Source organism: Pinus tabuliformis, chromosome X (genome assembly GCF_031772625.1).
Source record: "Pinus tabuliformis cultivar Carrire ecotype Pingquan chromosome X, CPIR1, whole genome shotgun sequence".
Classification (NCBI taxonomy): Eukaryota; Viridiplantae; Streptophyta; class Pinopsida; order Pinales; family Pinaceae; genus Pinus; species Pinus tabuliformis.
This window is the reverse complement of record NC_142308.1, coordinates 1,081,458,559-1,081,472,593: the sequence shown is the minus strand read 5'-3', so window position 1 is coordinate 1,081,472,593 and position 14,035 is coordinate 1,081,458,559. Positions and strand designations below refer to the sequence as shown.

The 14,035-nt window shown below is 36.8% G+C and overlaps 1 protein-coding gene across 1 annotated transcript in view; it reads right to left on the bottom strand.

Annotated features, from left to right (window-relative positions):
• The window catches only part of LOC149143578 (26S proteasome non-ATPase regulatory subunit 6-like), a 49,266-nt gene extending 41,285 nt beyond the window's left edge, over nt 1-7,981 (bottom strand). Inside the window, exons 1-2 of the mRNA XM_089447282.1 lie at nt 7,711-7,981; nt 7,487-7,601 (exon numbers count right to left, since the gene is read on the bottom strand). Coding sequence (XP_089303408.1) covers nt 7,487-7,601; nt 7,711-7,846 — 251 coding nt within the window. The 5' untranslated portion in view covers nt 7,847-7,981. The remainder of the gene's footprint in view (nt 1-7,486; nt 7,602-7,710) is intronic.
• Between the last annotated feature and the right edge of the window lie 6,054 nt (nt 7,982-14,035).

Here is a 14,035-nt window from a genome sequence, read left to right as displayed (position 1 = left end):
CCAAACAACAATGTTCTTCTAGTGATAGTTTGATAGTAGTGATCATTACAAGAACTAGATAAACCTTGTATATGTGGCTCTAATTCATGGCAATCGATTTCTTGAGGCTTAACTTGATATTGTTGAAGCATATTTTCGCTATGATATCCAAAATGTATGGATCTAATGGTGACTAACTTTAAATTCTTTTATAGTTGCATTAGCATCTATTCTCACCATGCAACTAGTTATAAAGAAGACGTCAGCGGGACAATAATTATCTAATTATGATCACTTCTAATAATATTCATTCAGCTTATTAAATTATTTTATAGTTGCATTAGCATCTATTCTCACCATGCAACTAGTTATGACGAAGACGTTAGTGGGACAATAATTATCTAATTATGATCACTTCTAATAATATTCCTTCAACTTATTAATTATGCCAATCAATTGATGTTGCTTCCATTGTCAAGGCAATTTAAGCAAACAATGTGGTTTTCCTTCTCTAAACTAGCTTTTTATAGCAATCACCATCATAGATTTGAGATCCAATTTTTTAAGACCCACTATTATTTGAAACTCTACATAAAGGCACAGTCTAATTGTTTTACATTTTGGCTGGAATTCAACAATGCAATTTTTGGCAAGATTATGATTTTTCGTTGTTTAAAATGTATTTTTGAATGCATAAATGGATTCAACGCCTTGAAAAACCCTTGAACATTTGGATTATGCAACTCAACAGCTCAAACTTCTGATTCCAACAAATTTCTGCTGAGTTTTTAGCAAAATTGACTAGAAAATATGACCAGAAAAAGGCCAAAATGCAGAAGAGTTAGACTGCGGCCTATATAAGTGATCTGTTTTTCCTCTATTATGATGGCTTTTAACCTATGAAACCAGATTCGTCCAAAATAGGCCACATGTCCTAATCCCACGAATTTGACACGATTCGATGGGAATTCGAATCCAAAAATGGGACACGACGTGTCCTAACGGGACACGATCGAATCCTGGTCGTGTCCCGTTAGGACACATCACGTCCAAAATCAAAAAAGTGAGGGTTTATGAGGTTTATGAGGGAGGGTTTATGAGATTTGTGAGGGTTTACGAGGGTTATTTTTGTTAGAACCGTACTGGCAGCCATGTACCCATAAGGATTTTTCAAGACTATTTATTTTAGTCCTTGTCATGATTGCACTACCAAGGAGTGTTATTAGGACCAGTTGATCCACACTGGTACAGATGTTCAGTCTTCAAACCAGTAGCTGAACCAGATCAGGGGGCTAGTTCAGACCCATTCACAACTGGTTTGGTACTGACACCAGCGGGTTCACACCAATTCACACACTAATGGATTGTGGGAACACCAATGGTTCCGGGGAGGGGAATGAAAAATAAGGGGAAAAGAGAAAACCCTTCCTCCTCACTCCCAAACCCTGAAATGCGCAAACTTCACATATTGGTGCCTAATGGTTAAGATATACCTATGTGTGTGTGTGTGTGGATCATTAAATTCTGCATATTTTGTAGTTTTTTAATAGATTGGTTCACGGGACTGTTTTGGTTCTGTACCAATCTGACTATTGATTGGTTCTGGTTCTAATAACACCGACTAAGTGTGGACAAAATCAGATTACTGAAGTCGAAGTATATATTATATTATTTTAGCACAACCGTAGATATCATCAAATCTTTACCATTAGACATGTTATCTTTTAACATTGCATTCTGCAACTAATGTCTCCACTACCAGTGATTCTCTGTATGCATGATTTGTCCATGCTATTGACATTATGTGGTTTAGAATCTGATGAGTAAAATTGTTGGGAACCTCTCTACATTACAGTAAAACTAACACCTAGATGAAGATCTATGTTTGAAATCAATGAATTTGTATCATTAATGAGAATTTGTGTAAGAAATATCTAATTTTTAATATATATATATATATATATATATATATATTTAATAAAATAATATATAACGAATCCTACGTGTCCTGTTTTGGGGGGTCAACGTGTCCGAATCCGACTCGAATCCCCGTATCCTACGAATCCCGAATCCCTGTCTCAGGTGACTTAGCTTTTAACAAGTTTCAATGCAACAATCTTCTTCATTTTCCTCTTCAATTTGCAATGGAATAATCTTGCCTTTCAATGAATTCAAAAATTTAAATGGCCAAAAGCTAGTTTGTGGTCAAGGACTTGGAAGGAGCTCTGACACCACTTTGATGAACAACAACAGTTCATGTATAGAATATCCAACATAAGAAGGGCAAAGAGTTGAAATGTATATAGGATGAATTGTTATATAACTGATAATGAATGAGTAAGAGATTAATACAATTGGCCTTGTGAAAATGTACTTATACATCGAATAATCACAAAGATGAAGGATCATGTCACTTAGTTTATTACTATGACGGTGGTGGTAATGATGATGAAATGCTTATTTATGTACTTTATATTCATTACACAATCGTTCAACAGTGTTCTCCTCACTCAAAGTATTTATTTCCCCCATGAAGTAAGGGCTTGAAAGAGACATGAATATCATATTTACCAATGGCATATTCATTTTATCAGTCCCGTGATCTAAAACAATGGACACACCATTAGAACTCCAACTAAAAAACGTTGGTTCTAGTAGTATCTACACAATGAGCTTCTCCTTTTATAGAAGGCTAGCACATAAATTCTCAAATGTTGGCCACTTGTAACCCCTAGGCACTTCATTCACCGTCCTAAGCATGTCTTGCCAATATGGCTCCAATGAAGGGCATTTTGAATGCATGCAATAACCTGGTTTCAACCCCTATGGAATATCATAATAAATCATGTTATTATTGCACTGCGAGTAGTCTTATGAAAGTGGAAAATTAAAAAAAAAGAACCATAAAAATAAACAACTAAAAAAGTGACTATAATAATAATATATAATAAAATAAACTATAATAAATCCATCTTAACTCCCATCTAATATATAATAAAATAGCCTTGTGTAGATTCATTTTAACCCCCATCGTTTAGGCATTGATAGGTTTTGGATTTTACTATCCCCCTCGATGGTTAATAGAGTTGAGGTTAAGATGGATCTATGTTGGTTTATAAAGAGATGGTTTATTTGATGGGTGTCAAACCAAGTGGCCTAAGTTATAAGTGACCATGTGTTAAAAAGTAAAAATGAATTATAGATATGCCTACTGCAGAGCCCAACCGATGAAAGTCTACAACTCCATGTAGCAAGAAAGAATAATGTCGTGGATGTATGTTTCTAGTAACCACCCTATGGATATTACCATGATGTACTTAAGTTTGAAAGTGAGTATACAAAGGAAATATAAAAAAATAATATCCACCAAAAAGGTTGCTTGAGGAGGAGCAAGGGGGCTATGATACCACAAGGGGGCATGAAAACAAGGGATGCATGGGTGAATTGGCCTTGACACTTTCCCTTTGAGAATAACTACCTTTTTGCCATGCTTTCCCAAAAAAATTCTTGTCAACCTTCAACTTGTATATACAAAGTAGAAGTTGACACATCCTTTGGAAGAGAGAATGTAGACCTTGTGCAAAGAAAAAGTCTCTTCTTGATTTCCATTCATAACTTTCTTCAATAATTCTATCCTATCACTCTCCCATTAGTCTCCTTTTGCCATCCTTGAGACATTCCTATCCTTGGTCAAATATAACTTGTATGCCTGCAAATTGGAAGAGCATTACATGAGTATGTTGGATAGTAGAGCCCACGGTAAGCTAGGGACTGTTGTTGTGCATTAGGGAGGAAAATGAGATTGGTTCTTAAGGGAGAAAAATAGTTAGAATGTCCACAATAGCTAAATTCAATTATAAATCCAAAACCATCTATTTGTGCTAAGAACTAGCCATAGTTGAGGCACATGTCTATTATTCCAACATACCCACAAAACATTCAGTTAACCAAATTCTTCCTACTTGCACTAGAGTGCTAGAAGGGAAGGATCCCTAAGGCACTATAAGTAAAGAAGGAAATGGGAGATTCTTGAGAAACTGAAGCACAAAAGGGAAGGACCTTATCTTGCATTTTGTTTCGCTAAGGAGAAAAGGGTCCAAACTAAATGAAAGATGGGTTAAATGCCTAGAGTGTTAGTTGTTGAGGTCACTTCAAAAGTGTTTACACATGCTTGGGGGTGCTTCTATGATGTGGGGTACATGGTGTGTAGATGATCATTGGATATGTTGTGTGTACAAACACATGTGAGGTGGCTTACTCATGGATTGCTAGACCTTATGTGAATGCCTGTGTGTCAATCTTCTTTGGAGCCTGGAGACCTAGACAACATGATGGAATTCTTCATGATGTGCACATGGAGAGTGGGTGGCTTGTTTGGAGGACGACTTGTCTTGGAGGAGGAGCATTTGGCATTCTAGAGTAGGGTGTTGAGGCCTAAATGGCATGATGATGCTTGATCACTTGCATGGAAAATTGTGCTTTAGTTGAGGATATTTGGGTTAAGAGAGTGATCCTATAGGTGTGGTGGACTAGGAGGAACATATGGCATAGCAAAGCAATAGAGCTTTGGAGGCTCATGGAGATGGAGAGTTGTACCTCCTTAAGGAGTGTTCATGCCTTGGAGCCTTACTAGTTGGATATCTTCACCATGGAGCTTGATATGTGTCATTTGTGGAGGGAATTCTTCACATATGGGCCTATCTTATTGTGGTTAGATTGCTTATAGTGGATTGGGACCATTTTGTATTATTGACTTCCCTTACCTCTCATATAAATAGCGAAAGGAGAGAATAATTCCATATCATCATCATTGCACTCTATTCTTTGTACTTGTCTTGTAGGGATGAAGATGGTAGGGCTCATGAAGAAACCCTAGGTGAAGACAACGATTATTCTTAATTGTTCTTGGAGAGATTACTCTTGTGAGATGTTAAGGTTTTCTCTTGTGAAGAACGTCATGGCGAGGGTGATGACCATCCATGCACATTCATTCATCACAAACTTGTGTTAGAGATGTTAGGAGTTCAGCACACATCTCTCTCTCTCTCTCTCTCTCTCTCTCTCTCTCTCTTTGTATTCTTCATTATATTATCTCTCTTTGCCTTGGTGCACTAGGGACCTTGAAGAACTTCAAAGGATATTTTAAGGTTAAGGTCTCACCCTAAGGCAACAAAGAAGCTAGGGTTTGTGATAAACCTAGGATCGTTGTTCTTGTAGCTCTTGTGAGAAAAGAAGATTATGGTTTTGAAAACCCTCGTACAATTTGTTACACTTGATGGATGGGGAGAAGAGAAGAAGATGTCTTGGACACTTGTATGAGACAAGTGTTGAAGCCAAGGAGCGCTTGATAGTGTTGATGCTAGCTTATTGTGGATCTTTGATGGTGTCTAGGTTTTCATTATTTTTGCTAGCCAAAGTTTGGGGAGACAAAGAATGCTATTGCTCTAGGTTTGCATACAACTACATTGAACCTAGTTAAAGGTGCTTTGGAGCACTAGCTTTGTGATAAAGTTGTGGTATGTACATGTGCTGTCCAAAATTGTGTAAAGCATATTTGATTTCAACCTGTATTATGCTTTTGATTGGTAATCCAGCATTTGTTGTTCATGTTGATTTGACATAAATAGTGCTGAAATAATTGAATGATTTAACATATAACTTGAAAATAAGAGGTATTTTCTGCTGTAAAATCTGCTGTAATAGAGTGATTTTCAGATCTGTTATATGCTTAAATAGTGTGGCCTAAGCGTTGTAACTTGTTGGCACTGAAGCACGTTTGTTCGGCATCTTCTCTCAAGTTTCCTAGTAATTTGGACTGAGAGGAAGTGAAACATTTGCTGCTGGTTTCTGCTGTAATTAAATACTTCAGATCAGCCCTAAGGATGAAAATTCATTGGCATGAAAGCTGGAAAAACCCCTGTTGAGAGGTGAATTCTTTTGTTTGCATTAAAACTCAGATTCACAAAATCTACCTGGAGGAGTTCTCTTGATGGATTGACCATAGATGTACAGCAAGTTTATATGCTTGGGCACTGTCGTTTAGGCTGAGTGAGAATAGAGCCCTGTAAGAGATTTCTTCACCCTGGTGGTATTGTAGGCTAGTTTTGGGAAGGGAAACCATGACTGATTCATATGGTTGGGCATTGGATCGCTCCTCAGTAACCAGCTTGGTGGACATCCATATGAATAAAGATAAGTGTTGCTCTTTAGATTGAATGGTTTAATCTGTGTTAGTGTTTCTGCCAATTGATTCTAGGAAATATGTTGTCTCTAGGATTAATGTCAAGGTGGTTCTATTTTAAGCATTCTTAATAATAAACATGACTGTTGAATTTGGATACACTTCCCTTATGACCTACATATATGTAGTGTTAATTTTGCTGTTGTTTTATCTGCATAGTGCATATGAATTCTCACAGTTGATTAATATAGGGTAGATTTTTACTTGTGGTGCCCCAATGCCCAAGGGAGGTGTCTGGGTGTGATATAATGCATATATGTCCCAGGAAACTCTGTTGTTCATTTGATCACTCTCAATCATGTCAAACAATTTTGCCAAGATTCCAGTGTTCAATCTGTTGCGGGCTTCTTCGATTATTAAGGGAACCTGTTGTCCCTTTTTTGAAGTTGCTGGTGTATGATTGCTTCACCATCGTTTCTTCCTTGGACAACTGTGCTTCATCATGCTCCTTCCGAAACTAATTCACGTCCTTTCGGTTGATAGTGGTGCAAAGCTTAACTCCCTTGTTGGGAATCCAAAGAAAATGGGCCTTTTCCAGTAAAATTATTCTTGCACTTGTTGCAATTCCATAAGCAGCTTCTAACCAATGATTAGCCTTCTTACTGTCATTGTTACATATTTCCAGGGAGATAAATGCACAACATATTTCCGTTCATTTTCTTCACCATGTGTTCTCCCTCCACCACTTGTGACGCGATATAATATTATCAAAAAATAATAACAACTTGGTTTGGTAATCAAGAGAACCTTGGGCGTGTTTTCCTAAATGGGTACACCCTTCACTGGAATCTGGCACTAATACTTTTCCATTAGAAGGGAACTAGTGCTCTGGTTGACAGTGGGTTGTATTTTGCCAGTAATATGAGAGAAACTTTGGAATGAACCATCATTTTTGCCACTGTCACATATTTCTCTCATTAAAAAAGAAAGTAAAAACTATTTATGATATTTAGAACCTTCCAGTATAATTAATGAAAACTGCGTCAATATCAGCATAAATTTAAGATTTTGAGGATATAAAATAAGAAAGGGGATATACTTTGATGGAACCGATGCTATAGTATATACAGTTTTATGTATATCTTTTTCTTACGATTATTTCATGACCTACACATTGTCGTAGCTAACTATCTTACCAGTAAATTATACCATTATTTTAAATATACATGAACTATGTGACAAGTAACAAAACAGAAACCCTAATAGAGAGATCTGCGGATTCCATGAATCAAAGAAAAAAGAAAGGAGGGACAGAAAGATACGTACTTTTCGTCGAGTTTCTTGAGTTCTTCCTCTATCTTACCCCCCATGGTCTGTAAAAGGCTTTGATCTATCTCCCACCCTAATTCTTCGCATAATGACTCGTACAAATTCGCCATGTCTGCACCAGTTTCGAACACAAAACCAATTGATGTCAGCGGCGATGATGAGCATTATTATTTACCAGGCGACATTAGAAGAAGCAAGGATTTAGAAGAAGAATAACAGACCCTCCGCCTTGATAAGATTGAAAACCTCATTCTTGAGCTCGACTTTTTCAATGTCAGGAACATCGGGATGTCTGAGCAGAAAAATCTTGTGGGCTAACACTAACTTGGGCTCTTGCTTTCCTTCTTGGGGATCCATCGTTACTCACAAACCAGACAAATCTTGAATCTGTTTATGAGAAACCCCGACAGAACATATATGGAGAAATGAGAAGAAAAAAAAGACAGAAGCAACCCTCACTTTTCCCCTTTACCTCTCTTTTTCATTTTGGAAATAATTTAATTTAATTGAATACCGTTACAGAGTTTTGCTTGTTTTATAAGAATGCCATTTCTCCTTTCTTATTTTTGTTCTCGTGTGACTATCGATGTAAAATGCGTTTTAGTTAAAGTTTGAATCATATGGAAAAAGCAAATTTCAGTAAACAGCTTGTATCGAAAATCAACATTGAATTCATAGTCATTATATTATATAGGGGTAACGTTGAATTAAGTTTAAATATTTTTTTAAGGTTATGGTTAAGTTAGATTTCAAATTAGTATATGAGGTTTTTTATTTATATGATAGGTTTTTTTGTATAATGATTTGAAAGTTTACGAAGGTGTATATACTCTACCTATTTTAGGAGTTGAACCTATTACTTGTGAATACAAGTCATTAGATACTTCCTAAAAGATTCAAAGGAGGTATTGTTATGTTAGCCACAAGTAGAGTTTCAATCCTACCCATTTTGCTCCAAGCCTTATAATAAAAATTGGTTTCAATGGTTCTTGATATGGTTTTGAAAGGGAAGCAACAATGTTCCAAACTCTCATTGTGGAGGCTTCAAAAAATAGATCATACCTAAACTTAAACAAATTCATGTTTCTCGAAGAAGCTCTCAAAGGTTTCGAGAATAAAAAATACTACCCCATCTCTTGAGAGTAAGGCTCTCATCTTTGTTGAGGAGGCTCTTATAAGGGAGTTAATGGGGCAATGGTTATGCTATCAAGTGATAATATTATGGGTAAAAGAACATTGCCTCTTGTTAATGACAAGGTGGTTAAACTCCCTCCTTTATGAAAGGGGCTACATAGGTTTCCTATTTTTATTAAAGGATGATGAAGATCTAATATTTTCAAAGCAACTCTTACTTCTTTGGGCCTCAAGGGCATTGCCTAAGTGATTGGATACTTGGATTTAATCCTATGGAAGGCATCCCTAAATTAGTTCCAATGTGGGTTTGCCTCCCACATCTCTTGTAATGTTTTGGGACAACCTCACCTTATAGGTCATTGGCATCAACATCAAATAGTTTTTGGACAAGGTCATCTCAAAGGCATGTAAATATTTATGTGTGCATATTTGTGTCAAAGTTGATCTTGAAAACAAATTACCATAATTCATTTAGCTAAATTTGGATGGATGGTTTGATTGTCAAGTTATGGATTGTGAGCAACTTCCTTTGAAGTGCAACTCTTGCCATGAGTACAACCACTTTAGCAGAGATTGCAGGAAAGGACCAATACCATCAATTCCAATCCTTAAACAACTGATGCAAATGGTGGGAAAAAAGTAGTGCATACATCCAGCAAATCCACCCACAAAGTCTAAAATTGACACCCGTGCTCATCCCAAGCTTTGACAAATTGTTTTGAGGTCCTAAATGAGAATTAACTACAAGAGTGTGTAGAGGCATATCCTCGGGAAGGTCATGTCGAGGAGGAAGAACACAAGGAAGCAAAGAAAACAGAGAGGGAAGAAATTAGTTGATGAGGAAGGAGTGCACAGGTTGAGGAGAAACACCCCCCCCCCCCCCCCCCCCCCCCACCGCCCCCAACATGAGATGTGCCAAAGTCAAATCCTCAAACCAACTGATATGTTCACATTGTTAAATAGTCGATTAAATGCATGCTAGTCACAAGAGGTATGACAATAGAAGCCTAAGAATGAGAAGTTGAATGAAACAGAGTGTTGATTTCATAGTCTTCACTTACTAAATTTCGTTAATGTTTTTAAGGTTTGTCAATTAATCAGGTGTACTTTTAATATGTATATTTCTAGGTAGTCAATTTGTTAGCCAATATTCTAATTGGTGTGTAAATTTATGGTCTAAAATAGGTCATTCTATAATTTGACATATATGTTGTTACTTTACAGGTGGAAAATTGAAACTATTGTTTTATAAGGTCCATTTTAGGGGTAAGTCTTGCTTTAACTTGGGGTCCAAAAACTTCCAATGCATGTTTAAGGCCTTAAATAGACATTTTTGGGGTCAAAATTCCAAGAACATGGTTTGTAACCTCTGAATGTTTTTCTACACGTCAATAGATTTCTAATGATGTGATCACCTCAGTTGGAGTTTGTATGAGGAAGTTATGCCTCCTGCAAATTGACCTATCTTGTTGATCACCACGATACCTAGTGGATGCCATGTCGACTTCCATTACTTGCACATGTAGAGCTAGTTGTGTGTGGGTTTTTAAAAATATTATAAGGGGTCTAAAACCATAACCTTAATCAAGAATTAAGGCGTGCAAAAATCCTATCCCCCTTAGAGATGACTATCAAGCCATGTTAAACATTAAGCTACTAGGAAAGGAAGGGGTTAATGTGTTAATGTATGTTTGCCATTGTATCTTTTCTATTTTATTAAGAATCTATTTATAGCAAGTAATTGACTCCATATATGTGTGTGTGTGTGTGCACACACACACATACATATATATACCCCCCTGAGCATCCATAAACTGTCAATCTATTTTCCATGCATTAGAATACAATTGTAGTTCCTTAATTGAAACTCCAAAACCATGGGAAAAACCACCATGCACCATAAAACTACTCAAGGCAAAAACCATGTGTTGAAAATTGCCCAAAAAATGCAAAAAACCACCCAATTTTTTTTTTAATATTGCCCTATAACCTTGCCTAAGGGGTCTTCTGCCCCCGTGAGAACCCCTCAAGCAAGGGGGCTTCCCCCCCCCGAGACCCCTCCCACTGTGCCCAATGCAACATATAACACATTGGAATATTCATGCAAAGAATATAACACATACCTAACATGATTGAGCTTTGAGTTAGACTTCACAAAACTCATCTCCAGTGCTTCTCCTTAACCCTCCTAAGCTCTTAAGACTTCAAACCTATCATTGAAGTGATTGGGAAGATATGATTGTGGACTTTTTATAGGCTAGGACCTCAAAGGATGATTATTTTGGTGCCTTTTTGAAACTTGGTTGAATGGTTTTTGCTCAAAATTATTTTGAGTAGTTTTATTCAAAGATGGTTGAGTTTCTTGAACTCTTAAACATTTTTTAGCAAAATGGCCATATTCATGAAAATCATTATACTTGAAAGGGATCTGCTAACATTTGAATATAATTTCAACCCTCTAAGTTGAGTTGAATTGCCTCCGTTAATCTCTTTTCAAAATAAATATCCACATAGATTCTAGCACAAGTGCAAATGTTCCCTTTTGTTTTTGCTTAATCAATGTAAACAACCCAACTTATCTCCAATAATTTTAAAGGAGGCAATTCCCCATAAAATAATGGGGAGAGATAATAGTCTAATCGATAGAGGAGTAAAAGAATTTCCATATCATGATCAAAATCAAGAGTCCAGTGGGAAAGGAACATTCTCTTAGTGCCCACAAGGTAGGGACTTGATCTAAAGATTAGGTATCTCTCTTTTGAAATTTCAAATGTAAAAACATAGAAACCTTTCCTATGGTGGAGTAAAATAATAGTTCTTGGAACATCCTAGTTTTGTGCAATCCATTTTACTATTCAAGGACTAGGGCAAAGGCCTATAAGCTTACCTTTCAACCTCTCTCATGAGAAAAAAAATATTTCTTTTTTTCCTTAGAGGATCCCGTGTCCAAATTGGGGATGGTTTCGATCCTTTTGGTAAACTAAATTTTTGAAGACATTTCTCACTAATGATTCTAGAAGATTGAATTAAAGAAGCAAATACCTCTTCATTAACAATGGAAATCTCACCCATGATGAAACTAGAGCAAGAAAAGTGCAAATCCAATGATTAGAATAAAAGGCCACAAGGACTTGTCAACCAATAAGTGTTACCTACAACTTCCAAAATAGGCCTTGATTGCAACAAACAAGTCTATTAACAATGATTTATTGTAGTTAGTGACTTAGGGTGAACTCTAGCCACCTAGGCGATGCCTACAAAGAAAAACTCATGTGCCCTTACCCTCATTTTTTCATTGACCAAGTAGGTGTTAAGCCATGAGTCAATAATAATTAATATCGAGGAGAATATGAATCATTGGATCACTCTCTGTCAAGAACATATTGTGATTGTTGGATTACATAACTACAAATGCATAGTAAAGAAACACACTTTTACCTTAAGATACATTAGACCAAGTGTCTCTTCACTAACTGATGGCCCTCAATATTGCAGCAATAATGTTGCAACTCCCAAGAATCTCAACTTTAATTATCAACCCAGAGTTAGTACAAACTTAAGAGGGGTCGACACTATATGCGCAGTAGGCATTATCTCTTCCTATTTTGGTCCTCATGCAAGTGAGAGATGTAGTGTAGGTTAGATGAACATAAATATAATCAAACTGCCAAGCTAACTATGTTACAGGGTAGTGGAATTGCAAAAATGAAATGACACACACATATGTTGATTGCAGGAAATGAAAAGCACACTTTGCTTAAAAATAAAAGACTTGCAAAGTAAACCTGAAACCTATGCTGCATAAGCTAAAAACAACGCCCATAAAACATATAGTAAAAGCATCTAAAGGCAACTTCATGAGATTTATACCCTTCTAAACTCCATCCTCATGAGAGTGATACTCCCTCATAATCATGTTGTAAGAAAGTCCTTGTCATCTCCTCTGAAAATCTTGTGAACTATCTTCTCCCAACAACCTGAAGGTGTCCTCGAAGTGTAGGATGGCTTCTACTGGCCTTTGTTTCCAAATATTCTCTATCTGAAGGTCTTGTGCAAGAATGGTGTGTGCTTGAGCAAGCATTGGAGGAGACAAGTGTTTTGGTATCATCCATAATGGCTCCTTTAATTCTCCCTCCATGGTCTTTTTCACTTCTTATGCTTTAATTTCCTCATGTGTCAACCAAGTGGCTAATGCAAACAAATATGCATCCCCCAAGTAGGGATTAGGGTCCCAAACAGGCATATCAGAGAGGACAAGGTTATGCATATAAAATTCAATTAATTTTTCTTCATCTTGCATGCTACTCTCTTGGTAGAAGTATATGAAGTGCTTAGTCTCTTGCAACTTCATGGTGCCTCTTTGAGTTATTTGATTAATTTGGAATCTACACCATTGCTCCTTTAGGAACAGTGAATATGTTTTGGATTGGAAAACTCCAAGGAAAGATGTGTCATGGTTCTAAATTATCTCCACTGTTGTAATCTAGGCATCTTTTGTTCTTAATTATCCTTGTGTTTGTTGCAATTAACTCCTTAGGTATTGATTTTCTTTCTCAAGGTGTTCCCTTCTGTTGGCTTATTCTATTTTCAAGAAGGCCATTTCCTCCCTTACTTTGTTGACTTCGTCCTCCATGCCAGCAAGATATGACACTGCTTTATCATGGGCAATTATTTTCCACTTTTGGGTTTCTACTTTGGCTTTCTACACCTAAATCATTCGGTGGGGTACTAGATGTGCAGGCATCATTATTCCTAATGTTCCTACAGTAGGAGGATCAACACTTAATGCCCAAGAAAAGAAGGAAGGTGGATTCCTTGGTATAGGTTGTTCTATTACTTTTTTTGCCTCCTATAAATATGTGTTGTTCATATAGTTGCTCTATTTCCTCTGGTGGTACTACTAATTTTCCTTGTTGCACCTTTATTTTTGGTTTCCTTTTCTCTAGTAGGCCTTGCACTTCTTCTTCTTGCTCCCCTTTCTCTTCAGGGCTAGGTGCTTCCTCAATTGCAATAGAAGTCACAGAAGGAGGTTGAGGATTTCCATTGAATATAATTTTAGTGCATTTTCTTCTTGTATATATAATTTTTTGGACAAGCTTGCTTACCTTGGGTTTGGTAGGAATACTCAATCCTACCAAGGTGGTTGCTTTCTCCTCTTCTTCCTCCTCCAGGATAGTTTTCTTCTTTTATTTTGAGGGGTTGGCCACTGCCTTCCCCTTCTTCTTTTTAATTGTTATCTTTTTAGGCATGCTTAGTTCTTCTTGTGCTTCCAAGGAGGATTATTTACCCATGTACACAAAATTGGCCCAAGAAATAAGATGTTATAAGCCTTCAAGTGCATCAGTTACAATTAGTTTAATCAAACCATGATGGGAAAAATACTTTTGCTTTCCCTCCTTCACTTTAGCACTC